At 40.6% G+C, this 26,864-nt stretch overlaps 1 protein-coding gene across 1 annotated transcript in view; it reads left to right on the forward strand.

Annotated features, from left to right (window-relative positions):
* Nucleotides 1-4,072: 4,072 nt before the first annotated feature.
* The window catches only part of ALKAL1 (ALK and LTK ligand 1), a gene marked incomplete at its 5' end in the record, with an annotated part of 48,429 nt that continues 25,637 nt past the window's right edge, over nt 4,073-26,864 (forward strand). The window contains one exon of the mRNA XM_080381516.1: nt 4,073-4,649. Within this exon, the coding sequence (XP_080237642.1) occupies nt 4,073-4,649 (577 nt within the window). The remainder of the gene's footprint in view (nt 4,650-26,864) is intronic.

Below are 26,864 nucleotides of genomic sequence, written 5' to 3' on the forward strand. Positions count from 1 at the left end.
AAAAACTATGGATTCACAGAAATAAAGGACTGCAAAAGGTATTCAAGAGATCATGTGACCAACTCCTCTGCATTGAGGCAGGATCCAGTACATCAGCCTCAACAGGTGTGTGTATATATATATATGGCTGTTTAAAAACTCTGATTTTAGTGTGATTGTGTGATCTGAAAACCAGTTGGAAACCTCTGTTACTTATCAGAACTTATGACAACCATCTATAAATTACTGTCTCGGTTAATACATTCATATTTTTGAGGTCATTTTTCACTTCCTCACCCCTCCTTTAGTAACAACCCTGCATTAAATCCCAGCTCAACAAAGTCAACAGGAAAATTCCCATGGACTTCAACAGAACCAGGTTTTCTCTCTGATTTTCGTCTTGATTTAGGTGAGTGGTCATGGAAGTCTTTGGCTGACAGATTTATTTAGAAAGAGTGAGACACCTACATTTTAAATCTTTGCTTTAGCCTGTCTTTTATTTGAGTGTGTGCTTTGGGAATACATTTAGATAATTTTTATATTTCACTTTAAATCCCAAGGTAAAATGTCACTACTAAACCAGCATTTACCAATTTTTCATTTAATGGATTTGGGTTGAAGTGTTGAGCTTGATGGGAAAAATTAAAAGTTAGGTTTCTTACTGAGCCCTGATGACATAGGTACAGTTGGCTCTGCCTGGGGCAATGGAAAGCACTAGATCTTCTCTCCAAGTCCTTGTCACCCTATGATACTTTTGATTTAACTCGTTTGCTTTTAAGTTCAATCAGACAGACTGGTGGCTAAGCCAGATCAGAAAATAAAAGGAACATGACACAGGAAAAAAATGTGATGTACTTGTTTAAATCCATTGGCTACAAGAAACAAATAACCAGACTTATTTAGGCTCACTATGAACAGGTTTTCAGTTTCTAAATAAGATACTGAGTGCAGTCTTAAGACGCTGTCTTTGATGTAAATCTCATGCTGAGGTTCTTTCTTCATATAATGATAAAGAGGCATATTATCGCTACTAACAAAAGGCCCAACATAGCTGTGACCTGAGAATGGGTTTTCAACCTGCCAGGATTGCCTGGGATTAGTAAAACAGTCATCTTCCTCTGGTTGCAGTCTGGTGGTCATTCTTTCAAGTGCTCTCTGAAGAATTCAAGTATCAAAACAATCAAAAAAGAGACAGGGCTTTGTGCAATAATAGAAAACAAATCTTTTAATTTGTTTTGTTTTGTTTTTAAAAAAGTCTTTAGCGTTCTTAGGCATAGAAAGAATCTGAAAAAACTACTTAAAACTTGTGATTTAGATGTGCTGTGGCTCTAATTGGTTCTTTTCATTTTAAGTCTTGCCCCAGCTCCTACAGCAGTGAATGGGAATCACTGCAGTAACTTCAGGGCCTGATAGATCTGCCTCTCAAGCTGCTCTGCAGGGACACTCACTCTCTTGTTTCCTCAACTACTTGTTTATTCTTTCAAAAAACCACAAAGGATAACATAAAAAACCCCCACATCCTGGTAACAAATGACGCAACAAACCTGTTCATTTGGTTCAGTTTAAAACAGTAATTTAAAAAGTGTATTGCCCTCTGGATAGGTATAATATTAATCCAAGGAAAGGAGAATGCATCTCTTCTAAAAGAGGGAAAGAAGTGACAGCAGATACAAAGGACAAGGGTAAAACTGGGTGGCACATAACGGTAAAGGGTCTAGTTGGGTTCTGATAGAAAGCTTTTAAACCCTAAATACTCAACAGAAGATGATGTAAACCTAATCCATGACTAGTTATGAAGGTGGGCAGAGGAGGTCGAGTCAAGGTAATACTTTGGTCATTTCTAGCGGAGAATTCAGTCCCACCCTGTGGCGGCAATAGATGTCTCAGGACCAAATGAAGTAGAGAAACAAAAAGCAAATCAAGAGAAACTTTGGGATTTATATTGGAGCTGGTAAGTTAGTATGCTGCTTTATTTCTCAACTTGCCACTGCTCTCCTTTTTCCTCTTCAGTCAACCTAACAATCAGCTTGACCAAAGAAAACTCCTTATACGCCTGCCCCCAATAAAGTGGTAAAAGCAGGAAAGCATGTAGCGAGAAAGAGATTGACACTGCCCTTCTGTTACCCTGGGAATCCACAGGTCAGACCAGTATATCAAGTACAGTATGCTGACCTCTAAAAAGAATTGTGTGATAAAACCTTTTGTAACCCTTCATTAGTTAAATTCGGTTTACCCCTGATCTCTGTGGCATCACTCCCCCAAAGGTGAGTGAGGATAGCACAGGAGTAGGTGGATGTGGGGAAGAAGCTGGGTCCCATCACCCATGATGGTGTAGTCCCTGTGAGACACAGCCCTGAGTGTGCTCTGCCCGAGATAACCAGAGAAGGGTACAAATGACAATTTTGGGTAAGAGACAGAGTTTGTAGGGAAATGTCATGTCAGACAGATGCAGAATGTTTAAATCTCTTTCAGATCTAAATTCCCCATTTTCACATCTTCAAGGATATCTTAAATCCTTTTTCATCTACTCAAGTAAGTATCTCAGTGGTATGTTCTGACAAAGAGTGATACTTGCAAATTCCATCATACCATGAAATATTGTCTGGTATGATTTTAAAAAATTGTATTTCTTTTCAATCTACCCAGACCATCTGTATGTACTGTTCTCTGAAAGTTGAGATCTTATTCACTAATTATTTCCTTACACATTTAGGGATCTAGGAGGCAAGTTTTTTAACCTGTGGGGTTTAATGGTTTCATTAGGTCAGTACCTGTTTTGCTAGCTTTTCATTAATTGTCTCAAAAATTGTCAAAAATTAAAAAAGCTGCTTGGGAGAAACAAATTTTTACAGGGTCCCTAGTTTGTGAATTCACCTGCCAAAGACAGTCTACCACTTTCCTGCCATCAAAACAGAACCAAAGTTATACACACTTCACACTTCAGACTGTGAGCAACAGCTTCTTTGTTCAGTAAGAAAAGCGGGGGAAAACAGTTCTCTTGCTGTATTCCCAATGGAATCCCGCTAAGTTAAAATACAGTTTAATCTCTTGAGCCGGCAGCTTTATTAGTAAGCATTTCCCAGTCTTCAGGGAAATCTAATTTCACAAACAGATCAGAGCTGCTTCAAACGCAGCTTTCAGTTGCCATCCACCGGGGGACAAACGGGGAGGAGGAAGTTTGTCAGAAAAGACCTTCTCTGAGCCCAAGAGTGATTACCAGAGGTGTCTCCATCGACTGCCACCCACCTAAAGTCGATAGTACTCAAATGAGTACGCCGGTGCGGACTATATAAGAGAAGCGCATGGCCCTGGAGGGCGCATCCCCCCTCTCCGGGCGCAGCACCGACCGCCCCGCTCCGCGGCCGGCGGAGCCTCCGCGGGGACCCGGGCGCTGCGCCCACGGCAGCGGACGCCTCTCCCCAGCCCTCCCGCTCTCGGCGAGACTTGCCTCCGCCTGAAGGTAAGCAGCGGCTCTCCCGAGGGGCCTTCGGCGTGCGGCGAGGGGGTGTCGCTGCCCCTGCGGCGAAGCGCGGCTCCTTCCCCGGTTGCTCCCCGGGTTTGCCGTGCGCCCCGGCGGCGGCGGGAAGGAGAGCCCAGAGCCGTCGGGGAGAGCCGTCTCCCTGGCCGCGCCGGTTAACTCTTTCGCCCAAGAGGATTTGCAAGGGAAGCCACGTATGAAACACTTTGTAAATAACAGAATTTTCCTCCCTCCCCCTTAATCCCAACCGTTTGCTATAATTAGAATAGCTTACTTAGGGGCATTAAAGCGCTGCTCTCAGCCTGCTGCAATTGTTTTTGCCCTTAACACCCTGATTTGCAGCGGTTCCCGCTGTAACTCGTCCGTAACCGAACTCGGGCCAGTCGCCCGTCGGCACGCTGTCGCCCGCCGGCCGCCGTGCGGCACTGCCCGGGCGGGGGGCGGCCTGGCCCGCGGGGCTCCCTCGCCGTCCCGGGAGCGCTGCCGGCGGAGGAGCGAGGCGACGGCAGACGCGGGAGGGCCGGGGGCAAAGGGAGCCGAGCAAATCCCCCACAAAGCCCAGGACCGCAAATATGTGCGGCGGGTTAATACCCTTCCCCTAATCCGCGTCTATAAATGCGCCCTCCGGGGCGCCGGGCGAGCGCGGCGGGGCCGCCCGGGGGCTGGCGGCGAGGCGCGGCGGGGCCAGCCGGTGGCGGCCCGTCGGGTCCCCGCGTCGCCTCGGTGGGGCTGCGCCCGGCCCGGGCGGGAGAGCGTCCGCCGCCGCGGGGGTGCCCCGGGCGCGGTAGGGGGGGCGGGCTGCGGGCCGGGCCCGGCGCTGACCGCCTTCGCTTTCTGCCTCCTCCCAGCGCCGCAGAGATGCGAGGGGCGAAGAAACGCCAGGCGCTGCCCGCCATCGTGCTCCTGCTGCTGGCCTCGGCCCCGCCGCCGCCGGGCGCCGAGGGCAGGGACGTGCCCGCCGCCGGAGCCGAGCGGGGGGCGCTCCTCGACCTCCTCCTCCAAGCCCTCGGCGACAGCGGCCGCCCGCTACCGCCCCGCCCGCCCCGGCGGGACCGGGTGATCTCCCGGCGGTACAGCGGAGGCGGCGCCCCGCCGCCAGACCCCCGCGCCATCGCCGCCGCCCCTCGCCCGCCGCCGGCCGTCGTCGCCGCTCCGCCGCCCCCACGGCTGTTCGCCACCGCCCGCCACGGAGGTAAGAGCCACCGCGCGGGGAGCCCGGGGCATGCAGCCTTCTCCGGGTCCCGTCCCCGCCGCCGTCTCCGGCCGCCAAGCCCGACGGCTCCTCCGGCGGGGTTGTCCGCGGCAGGCGGAGGGGGCGAGCGGGCAGCGGGGCATGGGTGCGCGCCCCGGCGGTTTCAGCCTTTGCCGGTGTCGGGCCGCGCTGGGGCGGCTCAGCGGTGGCGGTAACCCCGGGCGTCAGGGAGGAGAGGGGCGCTCCGTCTGCCGCACCGGCTGCCCAGAGCCCAGCTGCGGCCACAGCTGGTCTACGCGCCCTCTGCGCAAGCCTCCCAGCTTCCCGGCGTGGGAAGGCAGCCGGCATTGAGGGAGCCCCGGTTCCCCTCAGGCTTAGGACGGCTCCTCTGATGTGCACAAAGAGGAAGAATGACTAATCTGAGAGACAGATGCCGGGACTTACTCCTTTAAACTTCCTCTTCAACTTGACTGGTTCCCGTGTGATGCATTTTTCTAGTTTTGCTGGGGCAGGTGCGGGAGACCCGGGCTGTGCTGGGCATGGGGACTTGTTTCCCCTTCTGGAGGCTGGGGCAGGGAGATGTCACCAGCACTGGCACAGGTCAGGCCTGGCCATGACACGCAGGGCCAGTTCAGGGCCAGGCGCAGCTGCCTGGTGATGCTGAGCCAGTGAGACGGGCAGCGGGGCAGCCCTGCTGAGCTCGTTTGGATGCAGAGCCACACCAGGCAGTTCCTGCTGGAGTGGAGCTGCCAGAGGGGTTCGTGTGGGTCAGGATGGTGCAGTTCAGCAAGAAGGAGATTATAGTGAATGTCTTTTGGCTGTAGCCCACTAACGTTTTTCTCTTGTTTCCTGCCAGAGACCCTACTGGAAAGTAAACCAAGGTGAGGTAAACTAGGGAAGTTTGGTTTCTTAGGGATCTGTTTCCCTGGAGGGTGTCCTTGTGCCTGATGGCTGGTAATAGGTGAAGTTAGGATGCAGCCCTCCCCAAGTCACACTGGCAGACTTGCTCTTCTCTGTCCGGTGGTCTATTTTAAAGGCTATTAAACCCCGTTTTGGAAAAACTTGAAGTTGGGTGACAAGTTCAGAAGTTAGGTGAGCATCTGATTTGTAGGGCAGGCACTTGCGCAGTGAGATCACTTCACAGTCTAAGGAAACTGGATTATAAAGAAACAAATCAAGCAAAGGTAATTAATGTTTGGGCCTTGGAAGCTTTTGCTGAGTGTGATCTGCCCCGAGAACAGAATCGTCCGTCAGTAAGGAGTTGTAGTGTCCCAGTGAACTTCCAGATATCCTTGCTTTTTTCAGAGCATTGAGTCTCTGGTAATTAGTAGAAAGCCAGGCCAAACCAAATTGCCACAGATTTGTTTGCTGATTGGAGAAGGGGCTGCAGGTTATCAACATGACTGCTCATGAGTGATTGACTTAATTGTGGCTTAAATTCTTTGTGCTGTGAGCACACTCTCAGTGTACACTTCTCCAGGGAAAAAAATGTAGAAAGGTCTTTTCGAGGCAGAATGCATGAAACTTTACATGTGTCTTCTTTTCAAGAGAATGAAAGAAAAGTATAAACTGCAGAGCAATAGTTACTAGCGTCAGGTGGCTTGAGGAAAAAGTCTGTTGTGGAGAGTATCTCCCATTTGAGATGTTTACTCCTAAACAAGTAATTGTCTTAAGCTATAAAACAGCGTGAATATCTCAATACTTATATAACTTTGAAGGGGAGTTTTCTTGAATTCATCAGTATTATACATAATAAGGCTTAGTTTTCTATTAATGGTTAGTTTTAGTAACTATGTTATATACAAAAGGAGTGGAACTGCTGAACATCCTTAAAGAAGTTCTCCAGTTGTCCTGGGCATAGGTGCAGTGTCCTACGGGCAGCCATAAGGGTAGCTTTCTCTCCAGCCTAGAAAGGGCAGATCTACAGTTTAAATAATCAAGTTTTCATATTCATTTGATGTTTTTATAACAAACAGCAAGGATACAAATTAGTACCGTTGTGATGGTGTGTGTTTGTTTTTTGGGACAGAGAACTATGATAAGGCTTTTCTTAAGTCATCAACCTTTTTCTTGTAACTCCTGTTTCCAGCACATTAACAGCAGCTCTTTACTCCAGCTGGTGGTACCTGAGTCTCAACTGAAGAGAATGGCCCATCTTCCCATCAGTCACAAAAGGTGTTACGTTCAGCTGAGTACTCAGCCAACTTTTAAAACCAGAGTTATATATTTGGATTGTCTGTTATTGCTGAAAATCAAACCCAAATGTCTGATTTAAAAGAAAATTGAATGGCTCAATTGCTTCTATTGTTTGAAACAAAAAGGATCTTGAACAGTACCATATACACAACAGAGCATGCAAGAAGCATAATTTCTGTGTTTTCTCTTTTTTTTTTTTTTTCTTTTCTGAAGATGCTACTTCATATTATCAACGAGCTGAATAGCAGGAGGGTTGAAATATGTTTGCCCTCTTCTCCCTCATTCTCAGGACTGGTTCCAGCTTTAGTCTCACCCCACAATGAGCTAATTCAATTTACTGAGCAGCACCTCCACACACACATTTCTTTTATTTTATCTCATTTGGGGATTGATTAGCTCTTTGCATAGGGAGGAGAGCTGGCCTGGAGTGCCACCAGCTGAATTTTAGGAGCAGCGCAAGGCAAGTGGCTGATGCAGATGACTAGGGGTGGGCCAGGTTTGAGAAGGGTTAGGGCGTCCTCCTTACAGCTATGGGGACCTGCTCATTTAGCTCAGGCCGTAATGGTAAAGCACAGAATCACAGGGTGTCTTCAGTGAGGCTGGGAAAAGAAGGGCAAGACACTAACTGTCAGACATCCTACATGTACCACTCATTTATAGATACATAAATCAGATGTAAAAGCAAGAGTGGTTGATCTGTGATGCCCCATCTAGATGTGGCTTGCAGGTGGTTCAAGGGCAGGTCCTGAGCTAGAGCTATCTTATGGAAATAACAGCTGTGCTCTATGTTATGTGGGTTAGTTGTGGGGCAAAGGAGGATGATAGCCCTGAAATAGGATGGATACTCAAATCTGCCCTACCGTGTTGGTGCAGTGAGCTGCTGTGACCTGCCTGGAAATGACATTTTGGGTCTTTTTTTCCCCTTTAATAATCAGAGACATATTCTGCATTGTGTACTTTTTGGCCATATGAAGATTTGGATCATGTGTCTTGTAGGACCCAGAAGGACACCCCCATATGCAATAAAGATACCAATTTCACCATCACTTTAGCTGTCTTAACTTCTTATCTCTTTTATCCCTACATGTTCAAAAGTCTTATCTGAGAGATCTATCCCTGTTTTTCTTGGTGACCTGATTAATGAGAGCGAGCAGTTACTCTGAAGAGTATATTCAGAAGAAATAATATATTCCAATTTACCAAAAAAGCAATCTTCATCTTTTGCTAGGATTTCTGGTAGGATGTCACTAAAAATACAAGCTGTTCCTTTGAATTATTATATCTAGCGGGATTAAATTTTCTGTCAAAACATCCTTTACTTGCCTGATTTCCATGAAGCTTCTATGCTTCAGTGTGGGCTTTTTTTTCCACTAGGAAGTGTCTCATAAAGTTTTTAAGCTTAGTGCTGAAAGCTCCTCAATGGGCAATCTTTTTCATATCTATCCCCTGCTTCTGATGTGTAATTGTGGTCAGTTTTTTTCTAAAATGAAGAACACAAATATGTATTTTCAGAAAGAGAGGGTTCAGCATCGGGTTATTTTTGAATGCGACGTTGGGGAAGCTAGAACAGTTTGTCATTCTCCTCAAGTTTTCTTTGTTACCTTCATCCAAACACTTTCTGCGGAACCAAAATAGCTTCCACGTAATTAGATTTAAAGAAGTCTTGGGAAATAAAAAAAGCCTGCATTAACTGTTCTTTCCTTACACATTCCCCATGACAGGGGAGAAATGAGCTATCTAAACCTGCAAGGGGTAGGGGGCTGAAATTTTTCTTTGTGCTGGGAGACCAGCAAGACATTTTAAAACATTTTGATTAGTTATTTTTCAAGCATGAAGGAATGAAAATAAATATTGCTCTCAGTTTACTAGCATGTTCAAATTAGCCTCCTGAGCATATCTACTTCAGATTTAGAATAACATATCAGAGAAGGGAATTTGGCCCTCAAACTATTTAAACTTTGAGGTTAAACTTAAGAGTTCAGTTTTATACCAAAATTTCTTACACATCAGCAGAAGAAAACTAAGTTATCCCATGGCATGGTGCTAATTTAACCATTATTCATAATGAGTTAGATTTGAAATATATGTTTGAGGTTTATTTTAGTTTACAATTGAATAAAAAACATGTAACCTTAGGTAAAGCATAAGAAAAGTTTTGTTCTTTTTACTCACTTAAAAAATCTGTAAGTATAGCGATAGTTACAGCTGAAAGTCCATAATTCTGCAAGACCTGTTGTGCCTAATACTAAACTACTTCAGTGAATGTAATTACAGATCTGGAATAAAAAAAGAGACCACTGAGGAATGTAAACCTTGTATCTAGGAAATCAAAATGTATGATATGGCATAATACAGAGTTCTTTATAATACTTATGTCTTGTCCAATTATTATTCCTATTAATAAAATAGTTTGGGGGTGGGTGGGGGATGTGGGGATTTTTTTTAGTATATTGTATTAATAGGAATTGCTGGACATTCAGGAGGCTTAAAAGAAGATGAGAGTTAACACAAATTGCATTCTCCAAAATCTTATGTTTACCAAAGCAGGCAATACCTCAGAAATTAGCAAAATAGTGGATGAAATTTATTTAAAAGAAGAATAATGTTTACATTTAAAAATCAAAATATTAAGTCTGTTGGCTTATAGTAATTATTCCTGATTCCAGGTCCAAAGTTTTTGAATAAATTATTTTTACAGTGAAGTTGGAGGGTAGGCTTTTCTGGAACAGAACCAGGCAAATATATTTTGCTTTCAGAAGCTTAATATAATCCATATTCCAAACAATTAAGAAATTATTTTTCTTTATTTTTATTGAGTGAACATGATAGGAAAATAAATTATAACTGTGCTTATTCAAGAGTTAGTAATTTAAAGAAAATATATTCTCATAAATTAACAAACTGAATGAATTGTCAGATATTGTGCAACTGGCTTGGGTGCTGGCAGCAGTAAAGATGTCATAGGACGAGATGCTGCCCAGGCCAGGGGTTACTGAGGCAGGATCAGAGGGGCTGTGAGGATCTCAGCACACCATGATCCAGAAGTATGACCACATTCCTAATGAGTTCAGCGGAAATAACCATTGTTTCTCCTTGTTCCAAGGTCAGGTGTCAATTCTTCCCAAAAAATTCAAGTAAGCAGGGATAGATTTTTGTCACATAGTGTTTCATTTAGGTGAGGAGAAAGAATTACTTTTCATTAAATATATTGATAGTATTTGATCTCAAAGCCATCCTCAAATTTTCCTTGAGAAATTCTCCCAAACAATTTGATATTGGCCACTTTTTAATGACCCATTACTTACTGTTTTCTGTAATAAATATATAGTTACACACACCAACAGATCTAATTGACAAGTGTGTATTTGTAACTGTATTTACATTTGTAAGCATATTTTATTTTTTCCACCTTTTCTACTGGTTTTAATGGAATGAGCCTTGACCTTACTGCCTTTCATTCAGGTTAGCTGTTGTTTATCACCAGCATTTCCTTCCAGACAGTGTTACCGTTGTACTATTTCCCCAAATTGTAAGATGTCTGTGATCTCATTGCTTGTAGTTTGTGGACTGTCTTAATTTCTAATGTTATTAAGTCCCAAATGCTTCAGAGAGAGTGTATATTCCTTCAGTTCTACACAAGTGCTTGGATCTATCATTATGTCCAGCTCCTTTGTCATTGTGGTGCCTTTTTGATCTCTAACCCTGCTGCTACGTTTATTTCCTTGACTGCTTGGGTTTTGAGGTGTATTGTGCAATATGCCTTTGTAATACCAATATTGCGTGCTTGGCAAACATGACTGCCAGGTGGTAGTGCTAGGCCACTGAACAGAAGGCATCTGAAATCTAGGATAACCAGAAATCTTCCATATCACAGTGGAAAATGTCAAGCCCGTGGGCCGGTCCTGACAGCTGATGTGCGAGTGAGCAAAGACGAAACATAGTTGTTACGTACATGGAGGTTTAAACTACAGTGCAGTCCTTCAGATGAAATGATGACACTGGCCCTTCAAGGGGCTCTGCTCTGACTTCCATTAATCACAGACAAACTGGGGGTGCTCAGTACCTTACAGTGTCGACCTGCTATTGCATGCTGCCCTGGCATGTGAAGGGAGAAGCCTTGTGGAGCTGCAGTGTGCTGGGCAGCCGGCGTTTCCGATGGCAGTACGCAGTCCCAGGAGCAAGAGAGCGTATGAAAAAGCTGTTTTGTTGAACTATTACGTGCAAAAAGTCAGTGACCTTTTATTTGTTCAATATGAGGGGGGTCTTTTGGGTTTTGTTTTAGTTGTGTCTCATACTTTCATAAAAATTGCATTTAACGCTGCAAGAGACACAATTATTCATGTGTACAGGCCTGGCCCCAGAAAAGTGAGTGTCAGAGTCTTCACTGATTTGCGCCAGGATTGGGCCTGAAGTACACCAGGGCTCCTCCAGTACACAGGGGAGTGAATAACAAATACAACAGAAGTTTCACTTCAAAGTAGATCCAAGTGCATAACTGTCTGTAACTCGGGAACTGTAGCATGCATTTTGAATTAGGCTAGCTTGGCCCTGAGCCTGTGAGCAAACTGAAGAGTTGGTATATTTTGGGGTGGTTTTTTTTTTTTGTTGTTGTTGGTTTGTTTTGTTTTTTGTTTTTTTTACTGTAGACATGATTTGATTTTTCAGTCAAGAAAGAATGGCAGGTCTCTGTATTTTACTAGTTTATTTTGGAAGGTAATCTGCTAGGAAAGCCTCTGAGAGGTGGGGGAATGTTAATGCGCGGGTGTAAGGCCTTGCAGTACATTTATTGTTTGGTAGGTAGGCTTTAGTCTTCAAAATGCACTGCTTCATGTCTGGAGATGATTTTGATTTTTAAATATGTATATATACAAGGAGAAAGATTTAAAAAGTTGAGAAGTGTAACTATCCATACATACTTACATGTAGCGCACACACTCATAATTTTGAGTTTTGTGGGTTTTGAGGACAATTTGAGGGAGAATGATGCAGTGTTTCAGACCTACATGTGATTTGAAAGTTACAAAGGTGGCTTAAAAATACAGAATGTATATTCCCAAGTGCTTAAAACAGCATAAAAATTATTGCATAGTAGTAGTCACAGTGCAAAGCTATAGACAAAACCTCCTGATCAATGAGGCACCCAATAAAGATGTGCTTTCTGGGAAAATAGCCACCAGAAGGCTACAGAGGGAAAGGGGAGGCTGGTTCCATGTCTAAAGTGTACATAGTGCCACTGTCCACATTGGGGCTGTTTTATTCTTAAAGATCTTGCCAAGTGATGTGACAGTAGTTTGTAGGACTTAATAACACCAGTTTTGAGATCTAAAATTTTCAGTGGTGTCTATCTTTTTTTTACTGAACTAAAAAAAATAAATAAATACTTAAAAGTGAGCAAATCTTACGTTACTATTTTGTAAGACATGTTTTAAAATATGTCAAATAAGTGTACTTTAATAGCCATAGTAAATATCTTTTCTTTCAATAAAAGCATTCAGCTGATGGACTGAAAAATAATTAGTTTTGGTAATTTGTTGCTTACGTTTGGGTTTGATGATAAGGGAGAATATTAAAGCAGATTGTTAGAAAAGAATATAATGGTTTCTGAATGTGTGCACAGCTGAGCAGAGTTACATGGGATGAGATACTTTTGTAGTTGCAAAACAAGTGTTCTTTGGGACTTTTTTTTGTTGTTGTTGATACTTAAGCAATTGCATATATGCCCTGCCCGCGAGACCACAACCAAAACTTAACTCTGGTGAAGGAAATGTGTCAAAATTAAACTTTCAAAATGACTAAAAATCAGGACAAGATACATGGTAGAAAGTGTTTGGCTAGAAAAAGTGCAGCTGATTTCCCTGTGTTAGCCTCAGTTGGTGGTTAGGTTTTCTATTTAATTTAAGGATGAATGCTTCATTTTGTCACGTGTGAATTAGAGGTTACTACTTTAGTGGAAGCCCTGCAGGATATTAATGTGTGTTTTGGACATTTTAATGTTGGTCAATTGGAATACAGTTACTCCAGTGAGGGAATTGATTGACTATTGATTCCATACTGAGGGTGCGATTCTTTATCTCTAGGGTATAAACAAGATTTGACACATGAAGAATCCAAGCATTTGATTGGATAGTGGCCATTTTTATATTATCCTATGTTTTATTATGTCTGCTGGTCAAAAAATCAGATTTTACTGAAACAGTGCGTAAAACTATATTTATTTAATACAGCTTTTAACGGCAATGGAAAATACTGTTTGGAGTTACAAATTGTGGCTACTTTTTAATCCTAAATTATTTTTTTTAAGCATACAATTAAAATGGTAATATAATCAAACAAAAACACTTATGGTAAAGGCACAATTTTGCGTACTAAAGGATATTTAAACTTTTTTTGTAAGGTTGTTTTTTTTTAATTCTGGTAAGTGTGTCTGTCAATTCAAGTAAATTGGTTAGATGGCATTTTAGTGTATATTCTCCTACTACGTGATTTGAAATCTGTGGGTTTGGCTTGAAGAAAAACATTTAAAGTTGCATCCGTAAAGCAACTATTATCATGTTCCTTGCAGATTTTAGACAGCTTCAGGAGTGACATGGCACAAATCAAATTTTAAGGCTTTGATTTTTAAATTATGTTCTCCTTTTTTACTTGAACCTGTAAAAGAAAGTTAAAAAGCAAAATAAACCTCTACAAGAAAAGTGTCAAGCACCTTTTTTTCCTTAATCTTTACTGTTCATGATATCAAGCTGTGATGTGTTTCAGTAGAAAGAACCTTTGAAATGAAGTGTTAGGAAATGCGTCCTTGTCAGTATATGTGGCAGTACTGAATATATGCACTAGATTAACAATACTCTTAAATCCCATTGGATTAAAATAACTGAAGACATAGCTGTGATGTTATTGCTGTAATCGTGATAGAGTAATTATTTCTTCCTTGTCTGATAATGGCATAGCATGCCTAACATGTGAGAAACTTCGCTTTTGTCACTGAAATTTTAATTTAGAAAATTTAGGAAAAATATTTTCAGAACTCCATGGTGGACAAAGACTTACAGCCAAAACACAGCAATATGAGGATTTCTCTGGAGAAATCTTCCAGGTCAAAAGACAATCTAGAGCAGGTTAACCACTTCCATTTGATGCTGTGGGCCTAAAGTGTGAATGGACTTGTTGGTCAGTACTGATATAGCAAGATACCCCATACAATTTGGCTTCCCATTATTATATGATTAGATCCCAAGTTTACATGTAAAGTTAACATACACAAGTTTGCCCCCTTTATTCAGTAACAAGCTGCTTTTCCAGATGTCAGGCGATTTTAGACTTTCAGAAGAGGGATTACTACAAAATAAATAATTTGTGTGAATAAGACCTGCATAGGTCCAGCAAATTTAACACCCAGATGTACTGCTCATGAACTCTCCATCACCTACATGGTGGAGTCACTCTGTGTGCACATACGTGATTTAGCTGCATGGAACTGTAGAGGGTCCCTTACGTAAGCTGCAGTCAGGGCTTTCAAAATCCTTAAAACAGATACAAACTGCACATTTATCCTGAATTCCACAGACCCAGAACTGAGCAGCATCTCCAGAAAAGCCTTGCTTCTCCTTTACATTTTTCTGGGATAACTACTCCTTTCCTGTCAGAGCAAGGAGTGAAACAAGGAGGAGATCTGGAGATTAAATGATACCTACAAGACAAGTGCTATCTTAGATCAGATAGAAAACCTCTTGAATATTGAGGGTTACAGTTTCTTTTCTCTGCAGTTACACTCTCCATCTCAGTACCAGAATGTTATAAGAGTGAGAAGGTTATTCAAAACCAGAGAAGCATTAAACTTGCTCTGTTTTTTTTTTTTTTTTGTTTGTTTGTTTTTTCTTTCTTTTTTTCTTTTCTTTCTTTCTTTCTGCTCAGCATATTTTGGCCTTCTGGAATGTATTTTACACCTGCTTACGATCTCCAAAGATAAAACCTCCAATATTAGTATGTCTAAATAGCTCATTATGCCTGATGCATTTATATGTAACCCTCAAATAAAATATTTTGATCCCAGTTGTCATTTATAAGATGTCTCTTTATATAACTGTGATAATAAGGTAAAATGACCTTAGCTCGAGTATAAACATGGCATACGTTCACTGGGAACACCTTTGAGGTAACAATTTAGAATAAAGTGCTTACAAGGGAGAAACTGTGGGTTATTAATCTAATATGATAGTTCTGAATCTGTTCTGATTTGGAAAAAAATAGAAACATTTCCAAAATAAGCACAGGAAACCTAAAATACAGTTAAAAATTACCATTTGCACAGCAATCAACCTGGAGACTGTTCCTATTTCAAAAAGAGCAGGCTCTAATTAAGCTCTGGCAAACTCAGTTCTATTTCCTTTCACTCTGATAAAGTTTGCCAGTGTTTGTCAGTGCTGAGTTTGGCTTGTATGCAGTTAAGCACGTCATCAGCTTTCATTCAGATGATTCAACTAGTTCATGTGTTGCTTTTGATGTATTGCAGCTGTTCTTGTGTTTAATTTATGCAGATATCCTAGAATCTACATTTATTAGCATCCATGATAGCTAAAACAGAAGACATGGGTAGAGTGCTTCAGAATTGCAAGAAGTTAATTTCCTCTTCATGTTTATCAATGTGTAGTCTCTATATCTCATTCTAAGAGTGGTTCTGCCTTCAGCCGAGATCTGTCCAATAACTTTCCGGGCATAATTTGGAGTCTCTGGATTCAGCTGAAATGTCTGCCTTGATAGTTTAGTGATTTTAAATAGCTGATAGATGAATGAATGGAAATTCTTATCTGTTACAGAAAAAAAACCCTGTGAATAGGAAAAGATAGCTTCAGTAAATGAATGCCTTGAATAGTTTGACCAGTCTTACCTATATGTCTCATTATTTTCAAAATCATCCTTTATAATTTGATGAACAATCAATATTTTAATACATCTTTCCTCTTGGAAAGAGTGAAGTAGGTATTCACAGCTTAGTATTCAAAATAATGGGGGTTTCATAATGTCATACATTTTCCTACTTGAATTACTTGAGGGTATCCCAACCTGTTTATTAGAATCTCCTGTGGGGGGAAAAAGAGAGCTCTTCTGCATAAATTCACACATTGGGTCTGTAATTGTTTTGAGATTTTTTTCTTTTACTCTTCAAAATAGATGTATTCCAGTATTTTCCACGTTCACATCTCTGACAGGTGAAAAGAAGAAAAAGGTTGTTTTGAATTATGCACGTAGTGCTTACCTGTATGTGTGGTGCTGTTCAAGAAGCTCGCAATGTAAAGTATGGCTGCTAAATTCTTTCTACATTTCTTTTTCAATTGTAAAACTTGTCAGAATATGTTAATATAGATCTGTATCCATTCCAGTTCTGTTTTCTAGAGTGATCACTGACAGTAATAGCAGAAAAGTAATTGTATACACTATGTTTGGCTTATTTCTTGATCCCACAGCATTTTCTGGTGGAAATAGGGATTTACAGAGAGGAAAAAAAAAAGAAATCCGTGCTTCTTAATGTTCTTTTGCTCAACAAATATAAAGGTCTCCACAGGCAAGGATTAACTAATACAAATATGCTTTTGGAGCAGCTATTGAAGAATTACTAATAAACATCATTATAGCTGAGTTCAAGATATTCAACCTTGTAAATATACCCCGTTATAATTTCATTACAGTTGGCTGAAGCCCTAGGAGAAGCCAATGTTTCAACCTCTTTGTTGAAGTCTTAATGAATTATTAGAAGGTGGCTGATTAGAAAGCATTGAATCAGAAGGGGCTGCTGCATTCTGAATGTTACTCTCTTTGAAGTTTACCTCCCAGGTTGACTCATTTCCTTGGCCAAAACTCTTGGCATGCAAAGCTGTGAGCCTACTTTGCTGGGCCTTTACATCCCAGTGCACGTCTGGAAGTGAAATATGGTAGGTAGGTGTTTAGTGAACCTTGTAAGTGTTCCCTGAAACTCACGCTACCCAGAAGTGTGGCACAACTGTATTGCTAGAGCTAAAGGGGATACAAGAAGAGAAGTTGAATGCCCAAGCAAAATTTTAATTTCTCCTTAGACAAAACACACTTTCCATACTTAATTCCCTACCTTTTTTCTATGTGGTGGATCTGCTTGCTTTCTGCTTCCACTTTCCTCTGAACTCAATGCCTCTTCAGCTGTCCAAGGCAGAGTCTGCACTGTAATGTGAAAATACCAGTTTGTGACACTCAGGCCACTTCACACGGCTGGGTCAGAGCTTGGGCCTGCCCTGTGTATTGGCATATACCTGAGCTTTGTCTTCGGGAGAGCTCCACATTTTAGGTAGTGAAATAAGAGCACAGGCGTAAGGGATTAGGATGTGAGTGCATCTCGTCTTGAGACTGGAGTGAGACCCTTGACTGACTCCTTAACAACATAAACATATTCACAGAAGTGTGGATCAAGTCTGAGGAATTGGTGCTGTCATCATCGTGGCTTAGTGGTGTTCCACTGCTTCCCAGAGCGTATTTACAGGGCAGTCCCTCTGTGAGGATTCACATTTCCCTGCAGCTCAGTTCCACAATGGGACGTTGCCTGAAGTAAACTCAAAATAAGGGCAGCAATAAATTATATCCTGATTTTTTCATCTCCATTAAACTAGTATTATTTAAAGATCTTTTTGTTGGGTACATCACCTAAAATAATGCAAAAGGAGCAGCTGTTAACCACCAGGTTCTTCACTCCAGCAATGGTCGACAGACTAATCCAAGTGGGTTTTTTTGGTTGAACTTGTCTTCAGGGTATCCTGTACTGCAGCCTCTGCTCTCCTGGGGTGGAGAGGGGGGTTTAAAAAGTTGCCTTGCTTGGATTGAGTGTCTTTTCTTTAAGGATGACCTAGCAATATGATTAAATTCTTGAGCATGGCCTGCACAGATAGGAGTGACCTATAGTTTAAGCGTTCAAAGCTTTTGAGATGTCTCATTGGTAACGTGCCTTGGACAGATCCTCAATTTTGTGTCTTCTGAAATACCACAGAAGGAGCATCATAGCAGACTATATTTTCACTTCAGTTACAACAGCCTCTGGATTATTTAAAATTAACTGGATACTTTTAATTTGAAGAGGCAAGTATGCAGGCTGAGATTATTTGAAGCATAGTAATGAGAGCTGTAGCCAGGCCTCTTACTCGTGCGCTTAAGGAAATGGAGAAGGTTCAGAGGGTGCAAAGGAGGAGGAATAAACATAAAAGCTGGCTTTGCCAGACAGGTAAAGACTTATTCATGCTGGGAGACTCTCCAGCTGAGAAAATCCATGGTTGTTACAGCCTTTGTGCCACCAGAACAGAAAAAAAGGTTGGCTGAGAGAAGAGAATCTGGCTCAAACAACTTAAAATAAATATCAGATGTCAGAGCTGTGACTTAATTGTTTAGCTAAGTAGATCATGTGAATTACTCACAGATTGAGGACCTGTTTTTGCTTCTGTTGAAATCAAGGAGAACAGAACCAGGGCATACTCTCCTTCCCATGTCTTACAGCCCTCAAAACTGTGTTATTTTTGAGAGTACAACGGCTTCTAGAGTGATTTCTTGTACCAGTTGGGAGTCCAGAGAGCTGCTAGTACACAACTGCTTTGTGTTTTATTACTGTAGACATAAGATAAGGCTCTAAACAGAATGCATTTCCTTAGTTGCTGTTGTTTTTTATTTCAAAATTTGAAATTCGGACAATGGCTTCTGTGACTCTTAATAATGGAAATTGGATCTTCAGGTCCAGACATTGGTTTCTGAAAGTAGCCAATTTCAGAGATACATCGAGACATAGGTGTATTCTCCTTCTAATGCAGTCTCAGATTACAGCTCTGACAGTCTCAGAATTAGACCAATGCCCCAAATCAAAGACATTAGCTTATAAATACCCCCTTGAGAAACTCGTTCTGAAAGCTTTATGACTGTGTTGTGAAAAAAATTAGGAAATATATTAAATGTTTGTTACCTTTATGAACAAAGGGAAATAAAACATTTTTCTCTGTTATTATACTATTACATGTTTCCTTTAGCATGTTAAAATTATTAAATAAAAATCTCCATGTTTACTCACGAAGGCTTTGCAGGAGTGAGGAGACTATCAGAAGGCAGACAGTGGCAACTGAAAACTTGAAAGGATTGTTTAGTTAAATTACCTGGAGCTGACTGACAATCTTACATAGGAAGAAGGGAAAGATTTTGGGAGAAGGCTTCACATGTGCAATTGAAAGTACATTTCCATTACCGGTCTAAAAGCCATCACATAGTTCTGCTGACAGGGTGAAATATTGGTAGACAGGTGGCAGAAAGAAAAAATGTTCGGAAAGATCTACAGCCAATTTGGAGACTGACCTGTATTTGTACAAACTCTGGCTGGATGATGAATGACTGTTGGTACAGCATGTAACTGATGACATTATAAATGAATGAAGTATAGAGAAATTACTTAGTATCATATTTCTCAATGTACCAGAAGATATTGTGGGAAATGTTCTGATTTAGATAGGGCAGTTTTTAAGTGCTGCTTTCTGCATTCATATTGCAGGGGGCATCAGAGGGTGGCAAGCATCTCTGTCCCCTGGCCAGCTGGGGTCAGCATCTCCAACGGTCCTTATCATGAAGATGATGGTAATCATTACTGCAGTTTTAAACGGCAACAAGTTGTGTTTTCTTTTTCTGAGTAATGAACGTACAGTGTCTGAGCACTTACCAAACAATTACTTTCCCTTCACAAATGGTGAGTTAAGCAAAGAAAAAAAAAAAGTTTGAGGGGGACAGAAGGAATGTACTATCGCCAGTGATTAAAAACCTGAATAGTTCACAGCAGGCAAGACTATCCTCTCCATACCCTGTCCATCTACCCTGACATTTCATATGTAATTAAATGCTTTTTCTGTAGCTCAGGTTCTCTTCCCTTTAGCTCCCTCCAAGCTCAGGTTATGTGTTTCCCACAGTTCAGTGCCCAGGCTTGGAGGAGCCAACTCTAGGGATAATCTGTTGCCCATAAGAGGGTGTTGAACTGGAGCCTGGCAACCCCTTTCAGTCTGTAAATAGTCGTTACTCTGCTGAGGTAGGAAGGTCTCCCTGGAATTAAGGTTCATGCTGTTAGTTGTCTTCATAGCAATGATCGCTACTAACTATTCCTGTCACTCTGTTCCCACTCGCAGCTCCGTGGAGACCAGTCAAGGGGAGGGGGCCAAGCAGAGCACAAGGGAGGGGAGAAGGCAAAGTGCAGTGGCTGGGCAAGAGTAGGACATAGGCAGGGACGAAGGGGGGCAGTGGCTGGCTGGGTCCTTCCCGTGGATATGAACAGGTCTTTATCACCTTCCCAAGACTGCAAGTCAACCTTTTCTGCTGCTAAGACTACTGGAGGGACTTAGTTAAAAATGGTTTTCCTCCATAGCTTCTGAAGAATTGACCCAAGTGTGGGTGGACATAGGAATGATAAATAGGTGTTCTTCTCCTGAGCCTTGTATCCTGCGTGGGTGACCCAAGTGATACAAGATGAACACCAAATGCTTCCATGCCTGTTTCTTCACTTCTGGGTGTTCTCTCACTTCTGGGTATGTTTTCCAGCCTCCTCCCCTGTACTGTCACAGGTGCTTTCCCTTTTGTATGATATGGGAATGTGGATCACAGGGAGTGGTCAACTGAGAGAACATGAGCAGTTGTGGTGTCTTAAAGATGGCCCTCTAAGTTCAAGTCAGAAAGCTGGGTTATAAAGGAAAGAACTTCCATATCCTTCCCAAGCAGCAGCATAAAAATAAAAAAGAGTGAACTCAAGCAAAATTACTATCTTACTTGCTTTGTTTGTGCTTGTTTTGATTTTGTGGAAGTTTCTGTTGAAAGACTGATCACACCTGAAGCATAAAAAACCCTAGAGGCACAAGGTCATCTCAGAGGACTTTGTCACTTCACTTGAATGAAAGGAGGCAGGTCTCCCACAGATTGTGTTTGGGAGGGACCGTGTTCTCAAAAGTGCCATGATACTAACTGTAATAGCACAGGAGCTTTGACCTGGGCACTCCACTTTCTCCAGTAGAGAGATAAAAGGATTATGGGACTAAAGGTCTCGCTTTCTTGAAAAAAGAGGACAAACTTCACTTTCATTCATTTTCTAACCCAGATGAATGGGGAGGAAACTGCAGCAGTGAAGAAAATTTAGAATACAAATGAGCACATAATGCCTTCTGAGGCAGCATCACAGTTGTGGTTCTGGTGTTTTGGAAAGGGAAACTTGAAAAAAGTGAACTGTTTTAAAATTTGTCTGTCTCATGAGGTACACCAAAGTTTAATTAGTTCTCATGAAAAGAGCAGTGTTTTATGATCTGAAACATCCAAAAAAGGAGCTAGATAATGGACATTCTTTTATAAAACCAAGCTGAATCAGTAGGATGTTACTTATGGATTTAGCCTGTGCTAGAAATACGGCAAGGAGTTTGAGACATTTAATTTCTAATCCCACGTACTCCTTTGTAATGTAGTAAAAAGAAAAATAAAATTAATTCAGAAACTAACTCCATTTAATTTCCAGTAGACAAAGAATGAGGGAGTTAGCAATAAAACACTATAGCAAACAAATGTATTTCTTCTCAGGGTGAAAGAGTGTGTTTTGCATGGCTCATTATCATACATTTACAAGACTGCGTAGTCTTTAGGTAAGACTTAGCACTTGATGAAAAGGACTTCATAGGGGCAGGAGTAGTAGGGATTCCAGGAGAAATTTCTCCCTCTTAGGTCCTCATAGGCCATGATCCAATAGGGATAACAGCACATAGAACATAATGGAGATGATGGAACTGAAGCTAGTGTTTCACACTTAGAATCATATGACTGGAACCCATTGTATTTATTAAATCCAGCCATCTACTATTTCAGGCACCATGTCCTAGAATCTTGTTCATAACCTTTTCAAGGAACTGCAGCGTGCCTAGCTAATATAAGACTTGTCTTGCCTGTTTATCATTTAGCAGATATAAATAAATACCCCTTCCCTCTTGAAGAAACATCCAAGACACATTAGCCTTGCTCTTTAATATTACCATTTGTATTATATTATAGTATGTACAGAATCTTCCATACTGTTTATAACAGAGTGTTGCTAAAGCTTACTGCCCCATTGCTCAAATAAAGGGTGTACATCCAACTGAAGTCAAGTGTCTAAAGTCAGTCATCTGTTTTCTTGGTACCCACCTGAAGTGCTCTGTAATAACAGTACAGCTGAAAAATATTTGGATCCAAAACCCCTTCCATAATTCCCTTGCAATTACATTAATGGAGTATTGATGTGTGAAGGGGACTATGTGGCCATCAGCGAGAGTGGAATTTGACCTTGGTCACTATAAAAAGGCAGCACTTCTGTTTCAAGATTTTTTAGAAAATAATAATAATTCCATTCCAAAGAAAGGGTGATGAATGAGAAATTTGAAATACTTCAAATCTTCTCCAAACTATAGTGCACAGATGTCAATCCATCAAACAAATGTTATGAAGATATATAAACATATACTTCTACAGACAGAAACAAGACATGCTGGATTAGGAAAGCAGTTTGCCTTTGCTCTTTATATGTTTTTTAATGTGTTCTTTCTCTGACTTTATTACAGTTTGTAGAAGGTGACCATATCTGATTTTATTGACAGTTTTAGGAATCCCTTCATACAATACTTTGTGCATTTTTTAAAATGTTCAGCGTTTGCAATACTACATTTTGGTAGAACCAAATAGATGGCAGTTACTCTCCTGTGAATGCCCTGTGAGTATTAATCCCCCTTGGGTTTAAGGGAGCAACTGATGTAGGTAGGGCTTACAAGGGTAAGAGAGTTTTGACACAGGTGAGCAGAGATTCTGGGGTAAGAATGAATGGTTGGCGCTACATGTGATAGACTGGCAGAGGGAAGACAGGAAAAAAATAGAAATTTTGACTAAATTCCAGAATGAGATTTTATAAGCTGGTGCTTCCTTTTAAGCCCATCTTTAGCACATTTAAGAATTACACTCATTTTTTAAATGCTCTTGCCATTGGTGACTGACATGGTAAACTTTATAATCTATAATGCGGGCAGACCCTATTAGGCTTTCTCTTTGGGGTCATGCTATTTTATTTCTGAACTGACCGATGTCACAGCCCACTTTGCTGGTCAAGTTCCTGGTGAATGTTACTGAATGAAGTAACTCCAGATACTGTATTCATAATGAAAGTTGGGAGAATTTGGGGATGTATCAATTACTCAGTATTTAAAAGGACTATTATTTGCCATGCTCACATCAGAAAACTATTACTGGAATGAATACCAGGGAAAGTAAATGTTCAGTCACTAGTTTAAGTATCCTTAGAAGCACTGTTTCAAACCTTGACAAGTAAATAATCATGGAAGCATTTATTTGACATGGGAGCAGAACTAGCATTTTAGGACTTGACCAATGAGGTACAATCATGTATCACAATGTGCATTCCAGATATTCTTTATAAAAAAGTTGAAATACCAAACAAGGATTTTATGGACAGGAAATAAATCCAAAGAGATTAGAATACTGTTTATGTCTACTCTGAGAAGCAGAAGATGAATTGACTGAGTCATTCATTATAAATTCTTAATTGTACTCTATCTGTAACCCTTAAGCTCTAGAGTACACTTCATACTGTGAGAACTGAAAGGGCTCCCGTTTGACAGAGTAGATGGGAAGCCTAGTAAACTGCTCTCAGAGCAGAATGGTATGCATGAGTACATTCAGCATATTCTACATTCAGTAGATGGCAGTGGTATGCAGTTGTAGATTAATTCAGGATTTTCTCTTGAGCAGATGCTCTCATCTCTGTGTATCCAAGCAGTGTTGATTTGGAAGTTTATTTGTTTTGGTGTTTTTTTGTCAGAAAATAGTAAGATACCAGATAATTTTTCACCTGCTAGAGCAGACAGTGATAGAAAATGTAAAAAAAATTTGCTAATTTATTGTAATCTTTATTACACAGCACTTGGAAGAATCTGGTAAGTTTTGAATTTCAAACAGAAAGAAATACATCTGTCTGGAACATTGACTCATTTTCCATCTGTGCCCTATGGAACTTAGTATGTACACATCAAAGTCTCAAAAGAATTCAGCAAGTGGGAAGTGTGTGTGTGCTACTTAATAGGAGTAGTAAGACAGTGATGTCTTGGAATACTGCACACAGGAGCAGATATTTTCCCTTGCCTAAAGGAATGAATTCCAGATCTATTGGGGAAAAGTGGTGTGTGTGTGTGTATAAGGAAAGAAATTACTAAGACAATTAGCAATTATTATAAAGCTTTTCATTGTGGAAAACTGGAAGAAATATAACAAAACAAAAGGAGAAATACAGTTTTATGTGGTAGAAACTGCAGATGAGGAGGCTAAGAGAAGTAAAATACATCATTTAAGAAGATATTTTCTCATATGGCAGTTATTTCTAATACAAATAATAGAAAAAGTTTAATGATTTACGATTGTTAATCATGGAAGGAGTTGCTCTCTGTTGCAAAGAGCAATGTTTTTTCTTGCCTCCCTATGGGAAACTGCAATAGAAACTGCATTAAATATATCAATCTGTGGACTGAGTTGTAACACAACCACAAATTTGTCCTAAGGATTTTGAGCAGTCTTGGACGGCCCCCAGAATCAATTGGTGGTCCCCGAGTAGGGAATACAGATGTCGCATATTTTCAACAAAGAACTGCATACTCTCCTCTGCTGTATTGGACACCATATGAGGATCCAGAGAAACATTTCAATCTATATTAACATGGCTCTTGTTTGCAGAATAAAAAGTAGTACTGTTCTGGTAGCAGTGGAATAGCAGCATTAAAAAACCAGCATTTCCAACCTAGCCAAAGCTGCTGGAAAGTCTCAGTTTTGCAGGTAAGAAATTTGTCCAGCCGAGGGCACAGAAGTAAGAGTTTTGTGCAGTCTGGTCACAGCCAAAGTATAATAATGAAAGCAGGAAATTAAGATCTTTTAATTAGTCAGGGTACTGAAGAAAGAAGTATATGTTAATTGATTCAACTCTGCTTACCATCAGCTGCTGCTGAGGGCTGTGTTAGGAGCCATTCTCCCAAGCACTGTGAAACCGTGGGATGGCAAATGCCCTCAAGGAAGGGGACTGACTCCCTGTGACAGCTGCCTACAGTGGTGACCGCACATTTCTGTCTACTTGTAGCAGGAATACATGGATCAGATCTCTAGGTGCATGCTTCATGCTCTGTTTATTCACAGGGTATTTTACCATGTGGTTCCCTTGTATGACACTGTAGTCAAACACTTTTACTTAACACAACACTGTACTCTTATCAAAATGAATGTTAACATTTTTTTTCTCCACTGGGATGCCTTATCTTTACACTGTTTCCTATTTTAGTTGATTTTGAGCAGAACTTCCTTGTTGTGCTTTTTGTTTGTTTGGGGTTTTTTTGTGTGTGTGTGTGTTTGGTTTTTTAACTGAGGCAGTACATCTCTTCCTAACATTTGTAGGAATTATTACATATGTAAATTAAGTCATACAGAGGAAGGATGGTTTGGGTCATTAAGGTTTCTGAATATCTTTTTTTTTTTTTTTTAAGCACTGCCTTTTAAAAAGATTTCATGTATTTTTAAGACAACCATGATGAGATACTTTCATGCTGGCATCACAATTTCATTTCATTCACTCATTTTTCTACTATATCGCTTTACTTGGATATTTTCCTTATGTTCCAGTCTAGTTTCATCTCTGTTGATTAAATTCTTCTTACACTTTATCAACTTCTTTACGAATCTGAAAGATTTTACCATCACTTCTATCACCATACATTTTATTTTCATGTAAACTAAGTCCATCATGACATTGCTGAATGTATGCAAACCTACTACTACTAGTAGTGTTTCACCTTGTGGTACTGTCACAGCAGACAAGGGTTGCCATCTTCGGGCACTGTGGAGAGTTTCTAACAAAGAAAAGCTCCATCCGAATAAACGGGACTTGTCTATACAAGTACTTGAGAGACAGTTTTGCTGACAGCATTCCAGTATTTGTAGAAGCATCGTATTTCATCCACTGCAAGATTTATTGTTATGCTATGAACAAACATAGGCTTTGTTTAAGCTGAAGCTTCAGAGAGTCTTGTCCTTCAAAGTGTCACTTCTATTTAAAACTTTATTAACGCAGTCTATATTTATGACATGAAATGGTCTTTTAAAAAATATATTAAAATTTCACATGCTATTTTCATGCCAAAACAACACTTTTAGAAGCCTGCATCTGAATTTATAATAGAAGAGTCAGCTGCATCTTACTGCTGACAGCTTTCTTCTACCATTTTACAGAGAGGAAGAAGAAAATACACAACAAAACATTTATTTTCTAAATGCCATAGTTATAAAATAACTTCAAACAAAATACGTGGAAATTAAGATTTTAATAAGATTGTATGATGGTTTTGCAAAATTTAGATAAATCTGTATTAGACTAGGAAAAAAATATTGTAAGCTTGGTAATACGAGACCTGCTGAAATGTATTGCTTTGTACTAAAATTAATTTGGCTTGAAAAGGATTTAAAGTGGAAATACAACTAGGAAAGAAGAATAAAAAGCAAAGAAAGAGTTATTCTAAAGCATTTCTCTTTTCTGAAGAACAATTACATTAAAATGACTTTACCAGAGTAAATAAAACCCAAATCAGATCATATAACCATTGTAAGATATAATAAGATATATTATCATTACTATTGAATGTATTTTACTAAGCATTGTATTATAAACACATTTATGTGAGATTATAGTAATTTGAACTGCCTAACTGTATTAAATAACTTCTTGAATTGCAGAGCAACATAAAACCAAGAAAGACCTGTTATTCCAACATGTGACATGTCATTTCAAGGAATGTTGTACAACACAACAGGGGATATTCTGAATTCACGATGAATATTCTGGAAAATGGATAATTATTAAACCTGGCTAAATATGATAAGCTTTTAAATACTGCAGTTGTGTGTTGTGGAGAGCACTTTAGCATCTGCATGTAAATCTGA

The sequence above is a fragment of the Falco punctatus genome (genome assembly GCF_963210335.1).
Source record: "Falco punctatus genome assembly, chromosome: 3".
Taxonomy (NCBI): Eukaryota; Metazoa; Chordata; class Aves; order Falconiformes; family Falconidae; genus Falco; species Falco punctatus.